Source organism: Coregonus clupeaformis, chromosome 40 (assembly GCF_020615455.1).
Source record: "Coregonus clupeaformis isolate EN_2021a chromosome 40, ASM2061545v1, whole genome shotgun sequence".
Lineage (NCBI taxonomy): Eukaryota > Metazoa > Chordata > Actinopteri > Salmoniformes > Salmonidae > Coregonus > Coregonus clupeaformis.
Genome location: NC_059231.1, coordinates 31,770,150 through 31,786,567, shown reverse-complemented (window position 1 = coordinate 31,786,567; position 16,418 = coordinate 31,770,150). Strand labels below are relative to the sequence as shown.

The following is a 16,418-nucleotide window of genomic DNA, read 5'->3' as shown; positions in this document are numbered from 1 at the left end:
AGCTCTTTGGTCTTGGCCATGGTGGAGAGTTTGGAATCTGATCGATTGATTGCTTCTGTGGACAGGTGTCTTTTATACAGGTAACAAGCTGAGATTAGGAGCACTCCCTTGAAGAGTGTGCTCCTAATCTCAGCTCGTTACCTGTATAAAAGACACCTGGGAGCCAGAAATGTTTCTGATAGAGGGGGTCAAATACTTATTTCCCTCATTAAAATGCAAATCAATTTATAACATTTTTGACATGCGTTTTACTGGATTTTTTTGTTGTTATTCTGTCTCTCACTGTTCAAATAAACCTACCATTAAAATTAGACTGATAATTTCTTTGTCAGTGGGCAAACGTACAAAATCAGCAGGGGATCAAATACTTTTTTCCCCTCACTGTAAGTAGCAGTAAAGAACATCCACTAAACATGGCTTCTGGTCCAGACCAATGGAAATATGTAGCAATTGCACCATGATACTGTCAGATTCAAAGAAAACACCTAAACATTGTTTAAACTCTATTTTCTGAAAGAAGCAGCAACCACAAAAGATTGTGGCAATGCAGGATGATTACAACTGAAGAAAAGTAATATTGACTGAGTTGACTGTCTTTCAGCTACAAATGCACACCCCACTTTGGTTACTCTATGCCCTTCACTGCTGTCTTGGGATCAGTTTTCTTACTGCTCCAGTGTTGGCATCAACCAAGAGCTAAACTACCCACGTTGACCCAGAACAGCTTTAAAGCAGACAGTAACCAGGACAACACACACACACACACAAAGGGACACTCAAACCAGACGGAACGAGGGGGGGTCACAGATCTCTGCAGAGCAACAAGGAGCACTGTAAGCTGAGGGTTGTGTGTGTGTGTGTGTGTGTGTGTAAAGGCCTGGAGGTATACAGGAGGTGCTGCTCAGAAGATTTGCTGCTCAAACAGAATCTTCTCAAAGCCTTGTGGTGCCGTATGGCAGAAGTCACTGAACTGGCAGTCTAAGATGGCGCTGTCATCCACTGGAATAGAGGAGAGATCAAATCAACATCAGTTCAGTCAGTGTTTCATGGGGGTTCTTTAGCAGGCATAACTCACTGACTGCAACAACAAAAACTAGTAGTGTTCAATTGCTTTTACATCGTATGCTACCAACCAAAAAGGAAGGACGTCAGTTTCAGCTATGTACGAACTGCCCTCTTGTGGCAGAAAAATACCACAACCATAAAGACAATTCTGGGGCAGATTTCCTTGGCATTTGCGCCAGTTTTTTCCCCACTGGGAATTAACAAAAGGTAGAGCAAGGGTTAATATATATTATGTAAATAAAGGTTAAGAGAAAGAATAACATTCATAAAAGAAAATTGTTTAATGTTTGATATTGTTGCTTTTCCCTCCTAAGAGGTAAAGTCTGTCCCTGTGCATGCAGCAGTGTACACACACACTCACTCACTCACTCACCATAAACCACCGGGAACACGGTGCCTCTGATCCCTGAAGCTGGACAGTGCATATTCTTCCCATTCAGATAGAGATTCATCTCCACGTGGTCATATGTGATGCCCTGAGATGGAAAACAAACAACTGATTAGATCAGTGTTGATTGTGTTGGTCAGTTTATTCTGATTCATTTAGGCCATATCTTTAGAAGTATTTCAACATCAATACAGCTGATCAGTGATCAATTAAGTAAGAATTAGATTAGAGAACTTGTTGGTGGTCATCTCTTTGATAATCTCGCCCACCAGCCGGTTCTCTATGTCAAGATGTCTTGTTTCCGAGCGCCTCAGAACGGGACTTGACTGGAAGCCTATGGCAGGAGCCGACGAAACAACCGCTGGTTTTAATTGGCTGATCTCTCAGTCCATCACCAACCTCCCCCTAAGTGTGCTGTATCCAGGGGCCAGTATTGTTTTTGTGTTTGTGTTTCCCCACCCCCCTGAAAAAAAGTATTATTATAAAAAAAATGAGGAACTCACTCCGGCTTTCAACTTACTCTTGAAAGTTGTAATAGTAGAATGCACAAGGTGCAATTTCGAAATTGGGTAGTGCAGCAAGTTTTCCTCTTTTCATGTCAGTCATTGCATACCTTAAGAGCTATTTATAACTTGTCAGAAATGTCCAGATCAACTAGCCAATGTCAGCTAAAGTTTTTTAGCTACATTTTTTAGCCTATAGATTTTGTTGTAATGTTTGAGTCAATCAAATATCACATGAATAGACATTAGACATGGCAAGACAATTAGCTTTAAAACTGCTCAATTTTGTCTGCACCCCATGACAAAATGTGTAGAATTATATCCGCCAACAAGAGAGCTGTGAACAATTTGTCATGAACAGCGCTTATGCCCATAGAAATAGACGTGGCCCGCGCAGGGGGGCGTGTGATGTTCCCCAATGCTGGAAGGGGGGCCTGAGTGAAAAAGTTTGGGAACCACTGCTTTACAGTAGTCAGTGTTCTGCACCATTGCCATTGGTATGGAAAAGACTGCTTGTACTTTTTACTGGTATAGTGTTCTGCACAACCACAACATACATCATCAACTACCTTTGAGGTCGTCTCTACTTTCTATATTTGAAGACATTAGTGTACAGTGTACAATGTGTTACAGGACAGCTAGCAGAGATTCCCTGGCTAGCGATTAGCATGAACGGCGATATGTTCCTACTTTTTTTTTTTTTTTTACCTTTTACCTTTTACCTTTACCTAGGCAAGTCAGTTAAGAACAAATTATTATTTACAATGACGGCCTACACCGGCCAAACCCGGATGATGCTTGGCCAATTGTGCGCCGCCCTATGGGACTCCCAATCACGGCCGGTTGTGATACAGCCTGGAATCGAACCAGGGGGTCTGTAGTGACGCCTCAAGCACTGAGATGCAGTGCCTTAGACCGCTGCGCCACCTCGGGTTCCGGGGAACTATTTCTGTGGTGCACCATAACAAACACTTTTACGCCTCGATTTGGAGCCACGCCACATAGTTATGTGAATCTCTAAAAATTTGAATGATCATGTCACTCAGTAAATCCACATCCCCTAAGTCCCATACAGTCCCACACGGTTACCAGGCTCAATGCCCCAGCAATTCGAGCCTGGGGTCGAGGTTCTCTTTGATGGTATGTACATTGATGATATGCACTGTAAAAAAATGTATCCCTGCACACCTCCTGACCGACTTCCCCCACTTAGCCTATCCCAATCCAATCTACGTCTATAGAGGCGGGACTTCCTCCAACACACCTTAACCCTTAAGTAGCCTCATCTGCCTTTAAAGGGAGTGTAGCAACTATTTGTCAATGACAGAAACACATATAATAGTAACTTAGAGCACCCCAAGAAAACAAACAAACTCTTAAATCAATTTTCATAATATTGTAATGTTGTTCTAAATGTTGGTTTTGAGGTTCTCCAAATCAACTCTAACTTCGGAAACAATCCCACAATGCCCTGCGGTCAGCGTCACGCGGTGAATGAAAAACTTTGTAAAAAGTGGGATCAATTAGATATTTACTAGCCCATACCAGTGACAAATTTAGCTATGTTATCAACATATGGCAGTACACAAACAAAATGTAGATCACTTATTTTGCTAGTTAGAATGAAATAGCCACAAATTAATTCAGAAAAGGAGGAAGAGGATAGCTATAGGATGCTAACATGATCTGCTGCGTCTTCGAAAAGAAGCAACTGTGACCACATTGATCCTACGATATTTTTTTTTTAAAAACTTTCCCATGGAGCAAAATCCACAAGAAATCATGTCTCCGGGGCTTCTCCGAAATGCCATCAGATCCGCGATAGGATCCATGGCCAAAACGTGGCATTTCAGTTCAACCCGCATTCGGCAGGGGAGCCACAGAATGGTCAAATTACCACAACACGCAGCCCCCACAAGCACCTTAAACTCCGGTTTCCATATTCCATTCCTAAAATCTGCCATCAGTCCAGCGTAGGACTGTAGGGAATATCTTTGAGATGCCCTAGCCCATAGCAGAGGCCAGAATAAAATTCTGCTGGAGGTGTCGCATCAGTTTACCTATTTACTGATGGCCCTGCCTACACCGGACGACTTGTTAAAAAAAATTATATGAGCAAAACATATTCCACTTTATTTGGAACGGCAAGCCAGACAAAATTAAACAGGCCTATTTATATAATGAATATAAATTCGGGGGGCTACAATGATTAAATATTAAAGCATTGAACCTCTCACTAAAGGCTTCAGTCAAAAGTTATACTTAAATAAAATAAAATAACATTTTATTTGCCACATGCGCCGAATACAACAGGCAGTGCAAATAGTCCGGGTAGCAATGATTAGCTGTTCAGGAGTCTTATGGCTTGGGGGTTGAAGCTGTTGAGAAGCCTTTTGGACCTACACTTGGCGCTCCGGTACCGCTTGCCGTGCGGTAGCAGAGAGAACAGTCTATGACTAGGGTGGCTGGAGTCTTTGACAATTTTGAGGGCCTTCCTCTGACACCGCCTGGTATAGAGGTCCTGGATGGCAGGAAGCTTGGCCCCAGTGATGTACTGGGCCGTACGCACTACCCTCTGTAGTGCCTTGCGGTCGAGGCCGAGCAGTTGCCGAGCAGTTGCGGTGATGCAACCAGTCAGGATGCTCTCGATGGTGCAGCTGTATAACTTTTTGAGGATCTGAGGACCCACGCCAAATCTTTTCAGTCTCCTGAGGGGGAATAGGCTTTGTCGTGCCCTCTTCACGACTGTCTTGGTGTGTTTGGACCATGATAGTTAGTTGGTGATGTGGACACCAAGGAACTTGAAGCTCTCAACCTGAGAATGGGGGCGTGCTCAGTCCTCTTTTTTCCCCCTGTAGTCCACAATCATCTCCTTTGTCTTGATCACGTTGAGGGAGAGGTTGTTATCCTGGCACCACACGGCCAGGTCTCTGACCTCCTCCCTATAGGCTGTCTCATCGTTGTCGGTGATCAGGCCTACCACTGTTGTGTCGTCAGCAAACTTAATGATGGTGTTGGAGTCGTGCCTGGCCGTGCAGTCATGGGTGAACAGGGAGTACAGGAGGGGACTGAGCACGCACCCCTGAGGGGCCCCCGTGTTGAGGATCAGCATGGCAGATGTGTTGTTACCTACCCTTACCACCTGGGGGCGGCCCGTCAGGAAGTCCAGGATCCAGTTGCAGAGGGAGGTGTTTAGTCCCAGGATCCTTATCTTAGTGATGAGCTTTGAGGGCACTATGTTGTTGAATGCTGAGTTGTAGTCAATGAACAGCATTCTCACGTAGGTGTTCCTCTTGTCCAGCTGGGAAAGGGCAGTGTGGAGTGCAATAGAGATCATCTGTGGATCTGTTGGGGCGGTATGCAAATTGGAGTGGGTCTAGGGTTTCTGGAATAATGGTGTTGATGTGAGCCATGACCAGCCTTTCAAAGCACATCATGGCTACAGACGTGAGTGCTACGGGTCGGTAGTCATTTAGGCAGGTTATCTTAGTGTCCTTGGGTACAGGGACTATGGTGTTCTGCTTGAAACATGTTGGTATAACAGACTCAGTCAGGGACATGTTGAAAATATTAGTGAAGACACTTGCCAGTTGGTCAGCACATGCTTGGAGTACACGTCCTGGTAATCCGTCTGGCCCTGCGGCCTTGAATGTTGACCTGCTTAAAAGTCTTACTCACATCGGCTACGGAGAGCGTGATCACACAGTCATCCGGAACAGCTTGTGCTCTCATGCATGCTTCAGTGTTGCTTGCCTCGAAGCGAGCATAGAAGTGATTTAGCTCGTCTGGTAGGCTTGTGTCACTGGGCAGCTCGCGGCTGTGCTTCCTTTTGTAGTCTGTAATAGTTTTCAAGCCCTGCCACATCCGACGAGTGTCAGAGCCGTAGTAGTATGATTCAATCTTAGTCCGGTATTGACTCTTTGCCTGTTTGATCGTTCATAGCGGGATGTCTTATAAGCGTCCGGGTTAGAGTCCCGCTCCTTGAAAGCGGCAGCTCTACCATTTAGCTCAGTGCGGATGTTGCCTGTAATCCATGGCTTCTGGTTGGGGTATGTACGTACGGTCACTGTGGGGATGACGTCATCGATGCACTTATTGATGAAGCCAGTGACTGATGTGGTGTACTCCTCAATGCTATCTGAAGAATCCCGGAACATATTCCAGTCTGTGCTAGCAAAAGAGTCCTGTAGCTTAGCATCTGCATCATCTGACCACTTTTTTATTATCCGAGTCACTGGAGCTTCCTGCTTTGTATGCGTCTCTGTGTGTGGAGTAAAGGTGGCCTAGAGTTTTTTTCCCTCTGGTTGCACATTTAACATGCTGGTAGAAATGGGTAGAACGGATTTAAGTTTCCCTGCATTAAAGTCCCAGGCCACTAGGAGCGCTGCCTCTGGATGAGCGTTTTCCTGTTTACTTATGGCCTTATACAGCTCATTGAGTGCAATCTTAATACCAGCATCGGTTTGTGGTGGTAGATAGACAGCTACGAAAAATTTAGATGAAAAGTCTCTTGGTAAATAGTGTGGTCTACAGCTTATCATAAGATACTCTACCTCAGGCGAGCAAAACCTTGAGACTTCCTTAGTATTAGATTTTGTGCACCAACTGTTGTTTACAAATATACACAGACCGCCACCCCTTGTCTTACCGGAGTCAGCCATTCTATCCTGCCGATGTAGCGTATATCCCGCCAGCTGTATGTTATCCATGTCGTCGTTCAGCCACGACTCGGTGAAACATAAGATATTACAGTTTTTAATGTCCCGTTGGTAGGATAACCATAATCTTAGGCCGTCCAATTTGTTCTCAAATGATTGAACATTGGCTAATAGGATTGATGGAAGAGGAAGTTTACTCGCTCGACGTCGGATCCTTACAAGGCACCCCAACCTACGTCCACGATATCTCCGTCTCTTTCTCATGCGAATGACGGGGATTTGGGCCTTGTCGGGTGTCTGTAGGATATCCTTCGCGTCCGGCTCATTGAAGAAAAAATCTTTGTCCAATACGAGGTGAGTAATCGCTGTCTTGATATCCAGAAGCTCTTTTTAGTCATAAGAGACGGTGGCAGAAACATTATGTACAGAGTAAATTACAAATAACGCGAAAAAACACACATAATAGTACAACTGGTTAGAGGGCTGTAAAACGGCAGCCATCTTCTCCGGCGCCATACTAATCCGAACTGGTTCTCCAGCAGATTAGTAAGAATGGCACACCCTATGTTCAAAAATGGTATTTTTCCATTTATTCTGATTACAACCTCACACTTTCGGTTATTTGAAAATGAAATAATCTCCCTAATATCACTAAAGCTGGTTGCAATTTCAGTTTAATCCCCCAGAAAAGACATATTAGATATTACAACAAATATTATGGTTAAACTCAAATATACTAATTGATAAACCATTCTTTTTGGAAAAAAAAATTTTTAACGGTATAATCTTTGTTAATGATATCATAAATAGGACTGGGGGAGTTATGTCACACATAAGAAATATATGGTACAGCTAACAGAAATATATGGAAATGTCTGCTCTATCCAAAATTACAACCAACTGATTGCAGCATTACCACAAAATTGGAGGAGGCAAGTGGAAGGGGGAGAAGGTAAGGAACTTGTTTGTCAGCCCAGCATTAAAGACCAAAATTGGTTGAAAAAAAATAGTGATAAATAAAAAAAGAATACCAGTTCCATTTAAGGACCAAAAAATGGACAGCTGTGCCATACAAGTTGCAAAATAATTGAGAAGAGATTCTTGATCTGCCGATTCTATGGCACAGGTTTTAGGAACTGATACACAAAACATTGCCAGATTCAAAACTTAAGATTACAATTATTATATAAAATTCTTGCAACCAATATAATGTTATGTATATGGGGGATACAACCATCCCAGCTCTGCAGATTTAGCTGCTAAGAGACTGAATCATTAGATCACTTGTTTTGGTATACCCATATGTAGCTTGTTTTTGGTCACAGGTTCAGGAATTGCTGAACAATCACAACATTTACTTAAAGCTATCTGTGCAAATAGCACTGCTGGTTAACTTGAAAAGCCATGGTCAGTCAATCAAGAATATAATAGTACTTTTAGTAAAGGTATTCATCTTTAATTTAGAATCTGTGGAAACTATGAGAATAGAAAGGTTCAGAACTTTTGTGAAACATCACAGCACAGTTGAAAAATATTTGGCAAGTAGAAATCAAGACTGGATGTTTTCTAGAGATAGATGGGAGCGGTTGAATTTTTTAGCGATCCAATACGTAATATGGCACACTTATCATAGTTTGGTTAGAAAAATGATCTAGATCGTCTGAGGCTGTGCAGGGATCCATATTGCAGATTTAAAAGAAAACATGAGTCGTCAGCGTACAATGACACCTTTGTTTTTATGCCCTGGATTTCTAGCCCCTTGATATTACTGTTGGATCTTATTTTAATAGCTAACATTTCTATGGCTATAATAAATACACTGCTCAAAAAAATAAAGGGAACACTTAAACAACACAATGTAACTCCAAGTCAATCACACTTCTGTGAAATCAAACTCTCCACTTAGGAAGCAACACTGATTGACAATAAATTTCACATGCTGTTTTGCAAATGGAATAGACAACAGGTGGAAATTATAGGCAATTAGCAAGACACCCCCAATAAAGGAGTGGTTCTGCAGGTGGTGACCACAGACCACTTCTCAGTTCCTATGCTTCCTGGCTGATGTTTTGGTCACTTTTGAATGCTGGCGGTGCTTTCACTCTAGTGGTAGCATGAGACGGAGTCTACAACCCACACAAGTGGCTCAGGTAGTGCAGCTCATCCAGGATGGCACATCAATGCGAGCTGTGGCAAGAAGGTTTGCTGTGTCTGTCAGCGTAGTGTCCAGAGCATGGAGGCGCTACCAGGAGACAGGTCAGTACATCAGGAGACATGGAGGGAGGCCGTAGGGAGGGCAACAACCCAGCAGCAGGACCGCTACCTCCGCCTTTGTGCAAGGAGGAGCAGGAGGAGCACTGCCAGAGCCCTGCAAAATGACCTCCAGCAGGCCACAAATGTGCATGTGTCTGCTCAAACGGTCAGAAACAGACTCCATGAGGGTGGTATGAGGGCCCGACGTCCACAGGTGGGGGTTGTGCTTACAGCCCAACACCGTGCAGGACGTTTGGCATTTGCCAGAGAACACCAAGATTGGCAAATTCGCCACTGGCGCCCTGTGCTCTTCACAGATTAAAGCAGGTTCACACTGAGCACACGTGACAGACGTGACAGAGTCAGGAGACGCCGTGGAGAACGTTCTGCTGCCTGCAACATCCTCCAGCATGACCGGTTTGGCGGTGGGTCAGTCATGGTGTGGGTGGCATTTCTTTGGGGGGCCGCACAGCCCTCCATGTGCTCGCCAGAGGTAGCCTGACTGCCATTAGGTACCGAGATGAGATCCTCAGACCCCTTATGAGACCATATGCTGGTGCGGTTGGCCCTGGGTTCCTCCTAATGCAAGACAATGCTAGACCTCATGTGGCTGGAGTGTGTCAGCAGTTCCTGCAAGAGGAAGGCATTGATGCTATGGACTGGCCCGCCCGTTCCCCAGACCTGAATCCAATTGAGCACATCTGGGACATCATGTCTCGCTCCATCCACCAACGCCACGTTGCACCACAGACTGTCCAGGAGTTGGCGGATGCTTTAGTCCAGGTCTGGGAGGAGATCCCTCAGGAGATCATCCGGCACCTCATCAGGAGCATGCCTAGGCGTTGTAGGGAGGTCGTACAGGCACGTGGAGGCCACACACACTACTGAGCCTCATTTTGACTTGTTTTAAGGACATTACATCAAAGTTGGATCAGCCTGTAGTGTGGTTTTCCACTTTAATTTTGAGTGTGACTCCAAATCCAGACCTCCATGGGTTGATAAATTTGATTTCCATTGATAATTTTTGTGTGATTTTGTTGTCAGCACATTCAACTATGTAAAGAAAAAAGTATTTAATAAGATTATTTCATTCATTCAGATCTAGGATGTGTTATTTTAGTGTTCCCTTAATTTTTTTGAGCAGTGTAGATATGTCGATAGTGGACAACCTTGTTTTACTCCTTTTGAAAATGTTATACTTTCTGAGAAGTACCCATTATTTAGTATTTTACAACTGGGGTTACTATACTTAACTTTAACCCATAGTCCATGCATGTATATATAAATTCTAGTCGTACTTTATCAAAGGCTTTTTCAAAATCAGCTATGAATACCAGGCCTGTTTTCAATTTTTCCATCTATTTCACTTTATACTTGAACTTTCTTGAATAAGTTCCTCTTTCTTTTTGCTTTTCCTCTAACTAATTCTGTGCCTATTTTACAGTTTTTATTGCTATATGTACTGTTAGTTCCTCTATTTCCATTGTTAATATGAACTCTTTTGACCTAAATCGTTTTTATTTTAAAGATGAGTATTGAATTGCATGGCCTCTAAAGGCACATTTAAAAGTGTCCCATACAATAAGGGGATCTGCTGTACCTATGTCGGAAAAAGTCAGTTATAAATTATTCTGTCTTGGTTAAAAATAAGTTGTCATCCAGTAGGCTTTGGTTAAATGTCCAATATCCACGCCCTCGTGGAAATTCTGTAAGAGTAATGTGTATACCAATTATTTGATGGTCTGACCGCATTCTGTCGCCTATCAACACTTTTTAAACTTTTGGTGCCAGGAAGAATGACATTAGAAAGTATTCAAGATGACTAGCTTGATTGAGCCTCCGCCATGTATATATCACGAGGTCAGGATATTTAAGCCTCCATATATCCACTAGTTTCAAAAGTATTCACCCCCCTTGGCATTTTTCCTATTTTGTTGCCTTACAACCTGGAATTAAAATAGATTTTTTGGGGGTTTGTATCATAAACAGGTTTCCCTCAAGAATGTCCCTGTATTTAGCGCCATCCATCATTCCTTCAATTCTGACCAGTTTCCCAGTCCCTGCAGATGAAAAACATCCCCACAGCATGATGCTGCCACCACCATGCATCACTGTGGGGATGGTGTTCTCGGGGTGATGAGAGGTGTTGGGTTTGCGCCAGACATAGCGTTTTCCTTGATGGCCAAAAAGCTCAATTTTAGTCTCATCTGACCAGAGTACCTTTGGGGAGTCTCCCACATGCCTTTTGGTGAACACCAAACGTGTTTGCTTATTTTTTTCTTTAAGCAATGGCTTTTTTCTGGCCACTCTTCCGTAAAGCCCAGCTCTGTGGAGTGTACGGCTTAAAGTGGTCCTATGGACAGATACTCCAATCTCCGCTGTGGAGCTCTGCAGCTCCTTCAGGGTTATCTTTGGTCTATTTGTTGCCTCTCTGATTAATGCCGTCCGTGAGTTATGATGGGCGGCCCTCTCTTGGCAGGTTTGTTGTGGTGCCATATTCTTTCCATTTTTTAATAATGGATTTAAATGGTGCTCCGTGGGATGTTCAAAGTTTCTGATATTTTTTCATACCCAACCCTGATCTGTACTTCTCCATAACTTTGTCCCTGACCTGTTTGGAGAGCTCCTTGGTCTTCATGGTGCCGCTTGCTTGGTGGTGCCCCTTGCTTAGTGGTGTTGCAGACTCTGGGGCCTTTCAGGACAGGTGTATATATACTGAGATCATGTGACAGATCATGTGACACTTAAATAAAGTCCACCTGTGTGCAATCTAACTAATTATGTGACTTCTGAAGGTAATTGGTTGCACCAGATCTTATTTAGGGGCTTCATAGCAGGTGAATATATATGCACGCACCACTTTTCCGTTATTTATTTGTTATACTTTTTTTCATTTCACTTCACCAATTTGGACTATTTTGTGTATGTCCATTACATGAAATCCAAATAAAAATCAATTTAAATTACAGGTTGTAATGCAACAAAATAGGAAAAACGCCAAGTGGGATGAATACTTTTGCAAGGCACTGTATCCATTATATTCAGGATTTCCTTAAGTGCGTGAGGGTGATAGTTTTGTAGTGCAATTTCCTTTACGGTCCATTGAGGTACTTAAATCCGTATTATAATCTCCCACCATAATAATTGAGTAATTTATTGCTTGTAAAATCGATAAATTATTATATATATACACTACCAGTCAAACGTTTGGACACACCTACTCATTCAAGGGTTTTTCTTTATTTTTACATTGTAGAATAATAGTGAAGACATCAAAACTATGAAATAACACATATGGAATCATGTAGTAACCAAAAAAAAGTGTTGATGACAGCTTTGCACTCTCTTGGCATTCTCTCAACCAGCTTCATGAGGTAGTCACCTGGAATGCATTTCAATTAACAGGTGTACCTTCCTAAAAGTTAATTTGTGGAATTTCTTTCCTTCTTAATGCGTTTGAGCCAATCAGTTGTGTTGTGACAAGGTAGGGGTGGTATACAGAAGATCGCCCTATTTGGTAAAAGTCCATATTATGGCAACAAAAGTCCATATTATGGCAAGAACAGCTCAAATAAGCAAAGAGAAACGACAGTCCATCATTACTTTAAGACATGAAGGTCAGTCAATACGGAACATTTCAAGAACTTTGAAAGTTTCTTCAAATGCAGTCGCAAAAACCATCAAGTGCTATGATGAAACTGGCTCTCATGAGGACCACAACAGGAATGGAAGACCCAGAGTTACCTCTGTTGTGGAGGATAAGTTCATTAGAGTTACCAGCCTCAGAAATTGCAGCCCAAATAAATGCTTCAGAGTTCAAGTCACAGACACATCTCAACATCAACTGTTCAAAGGGGACTGTGTGAATCAGATAGCATTTGCTCTTAAGACTGTTCTTATTGTACAGAAGCCAGAGTTTGGCCCCCAAAACAAGCTTCCTCTCATCATTATCCATACCCGAGCCATCTCTCCCTGGTACCTCATTACACAAACACCAACTCATTCTATGGAATGCATGCTGTAGGTTTTATCACCAAAGGCATCGTAAATCTACTGTCAGTGTTAACACAGACACATGAGAGTTCTAAGAACCCTATTCTATTGCAGAAAACAACCATTTGATGCAATAACAGTATTATAACATAATTTTGTAATTTCTGCTCTCACATGATCTCCGCATGTGTAGTTCCCACCGTAAAGCAGGGAGGAGGAGGTGTTATGGTGTGGGGGTGCTTTGCTGGTGACACTGTCTGTGATTTATTTAGAATTCAAGGCACACTTAACCAGCATGGCTACCACAGCATTCTGCAGCAATACGCCATCCCATCTGATTTGGGCTTAGTGGGACTATCATTTGTTTTTCAACAGGACAATGACCCAACACACCTCCAGGCTGTGTAAGGGCTATTTTACCAAGAAGGAGAGTGATGGAGTGCTGCATCAGATGACCTGGCCGCCACAATCCCCCGACCTCAACCCAATTGAGATGGTTTGGGATGAGTCGGATGGCAGAGTGAAGGAAAGGTAGCCAACAAGTGCTAAGCATATGTGGGAACTCCTTCAAGACTGTTGGAAAAGCATTCCAGGTGAAGCTGGTTAAGAGTGTGCAAAGCTGTCATCAAGGCTATTTGAAGAATCTCAAATATATAAATATATTTTGATTTAACACTTTTTTGGTTACTACATGATTCCATATGTGTTATTTCATAGTTTTGATGTCTTCACTATTTTTCTACAATGTAGAAAATAGTACAAATAAAGAAAAACCCTTGAATGAGTAGGTGTCCAAACTTTTGACTGGTACTTTATTTTCAAAGAAGCGTGGATCATCATAATTTGGACCGTATAGATTAATGAGCCAAATCTGTTTATGGTCCAATTGCATATTTAAAAGGATCCACCTTCCTTGCGGATCCGTTTGAACAGTTTGCACATTCGGATCAAAATGATTGTTCATTAATATCATCACCCCTTTTGAGTTTCTTTGCCCATGGGAGAAATATATTTAGCCCCCCCTCCCCCCATCTAAAAGGTGTAGAATGAGTTTCCTGTAAACAATATATATTATATTCCTACTCTTTTAGCCAGGTAAAGACTGATCATCTTTTCTTATTATCTGCTAAGCCATCACAATTATAACTAGTTATACTTATTTCACCACTTACCATAATGAGATACAAGTTTCGATTATACTTACCATAACATATGTTTGTAAACTTACCATTAAGAAGTACCATGATAATTGAGTTTCCATATAGCTGTACCATGATATTTGCACTGTTAGTTTATAGTTCTTACCTTTGAAGTGTATTCCCTTTATTACCTGGATGTATTATTGAGCAAGTAAGTGTGTCCCCTAACTTTTTTTGCCTATGTTTCTGGAGTTGAGGACTTCCTTTTGTTTATTAGAAGATAATAATACGCCTGTGTTTGTCAAGTATGCCATGTGCTTTCCTTGCTTTTTTGAGTTGTTATAGCTCATTTTAATTAACACTTTATATAGACCTTGAGTGTGTTTGGTATGTGTGACTCTGTTGCACTCCACCAGACCAGTCCACTCACCACAATGTCCCCCTCCTGTGGAAGGCTGTTGGCAGGCAGGCGGTTCTTCTCCTCGTTGTTGTTGTACACCGAGCCATCATGCCTCAAGACAAGGCTGTTGATGTCCCGCCCCAGGGGGACCTGGTTCAGGTTCACCTTCTGAGTGGCCACACCTATCCCCCATATACCTGCACACAGAGGTCAGAACCTTAAAAACAAGTTTCCCAACAAAAACCGTACTGTGCCGGTTTTTAAACCATTTCACTTGAAGTTTACCGAGGTGCAAATACAGTGCCTTCAGAAAGTATTTATACCACTTGACTTATTCCACATTTAGTTGTGTTCCAGACGGAATTCAAAATGGATTAAATAGATGTTTCTCACCCATCTACACACAATACCCCATAATGACAAACTGAACATGTTTTTAAAAATGTTTGCATATTTATTTTAAATGAAATAAAGAAATACAGTATCTCATTTACATAAGTATTCACACCCTTGAGTCAATACATGTTTTAATCACCTTTGGAAGCGATTACAGCTGTGAGTCTTTCTGGGTAAGTCTCTAAGAGCATTGCACACCTGGATTGTACAATATTTGCTCATTATTCTTTTCAAAATTGTATGCACTCACTAACTGTAAGTCGCTCTGGATAAGAGCATCTGCTAAATGACAAAAAATATATATATTTTTTTAAAGAAATAAATAAAATAAATTACAACAATAAATAAAAAAATACAATAAAAAAGTATTCAAGCTCTGTCAAATTGGTTGTTGATCTTTGCTAGACAACCATTTCCAAGTCTTGCCATAGATGTTCAAGTAGATTGAAGTCAAAACTGTAACTAGGCCACTCAGGAACAGTCAATGTCATCTTGGTAAGCAACTCCAGTGTATATTTGGCCGTGTGTTTTCGGGTTATTGTCCTGCTGAAAAGTAAATTTGTCTACCAGTGTCTGGAAAGCAGACTGAACCAGGTTTTTCTCTAGGATTTTGCCTGTGCTTAGCTCCAATCTGTTGCTTTTTTATCCTGAAAAACTCCCCAGTCCTTATCGATTACAAGCATGCCCATAACATGATGCAGCCACCACTATGCTTGAAAATATGGAGAGTGGTACTCAGTAATGTGTTGTATTGGATTTGCCCCAAACATAACACTTTGTATTCAGGACAAAAAGTGAATTGCTTTGCCACATTTTTTGCAGTATTACTTTAGTGCCTTGTTGCAAACAGGATGCATGTTTTGGAATATATTTATTCTGTACAAGCTTCGTTTCCTTTTACTCTGTCAATTAGGTTAGTATTGTGGAGTAACTACAATGTTGTTGATCCATCATCAGTTCTCCTATCACAGCCATTATACTCTGTAACAAATGTTTTTAAAGTCACCATTGGTCTCATGGTGAAATCCCTGAGCGGTTACCTTCCTCTCCAGCAACTGAGTTAGGAAGGATGCCTGTATCTTTGTAGTGACTGGTTGTATTGATACACCATCCAAAGTGTAATTAATAACTTCACCATGCTCAAAGGGATATTCAATGTCTGCTTTTTTTATCTACCAATACGTGCCATTCTTTGTGAGGCATTGGAAAACCTCCCTGGTCTTTGTGGTTGGGTCTGTGTTTGAAATTCACTGCTCAACTGAGGGACATTACAGATAATTGTATGTGTGGGGTACAGAGATGAGGTAGTCATTAAAAAATCATGTTAAACACTATTCTTGCACACGGAGTGAGTCCATGCAACTTATTATGTGACTTGTTAAGCAAGTGTTTACTACTGAACTTATTTAGGCTTGCCATAACAAAGGGGTTGAATACTTATTGACTGAAGACATTGCAGCTTTAATTAATTTGTAAAAAAAATCGAAAAACATAATTACAATGTGACATTATGGGGTATTGTGTGTAGGCCAGTGACCAAAAATCTAAACCTAATCAATTTTAAATTCAGGCTGTAACACAATAAAATGTGGAAAAAGTCGAGGGTCGTGAATACTTTCTGAA

The 16,418-nt window shown here is 41.9% G+C and overlaps 1 protein-coding gene across 3 annotated transcripts in view; it reads right to left on the bottom strand.

Annotated features, from left to right (window-relative positions):
- Positions 1-315: 315 nt before the first annotated feature.
- The window catches only part of LOC121571592 (SPRY domain-containing protein 7), a 53,923-nt gene continuing 37,820 nt past the window's right edge, over positions 316-16,418 (bottom strand). For all 3 annotated transcript variants that reach the window (XM_041883135.1, XM_041883136.1, XM_041883134.1), the window contains 3 exons: positions 14,430-14,596; positions 1,439-1,541; positions 316-999 (listed from right to left, as the gene is read on the bottom strand). In XM_041883135.1, the coding sequence (XP_041739069.1) occupies positions 902-999; positions 1,439-1,541; positions 14,430-14,596 (368 nt within the window). In that variant the 3' untranslated portion in view covers positions 316-901. The remainder of the gene's footprint in view (positions 1,000-1,438; positions 1,542-14,429; positions 14,597-16,418) is intronic.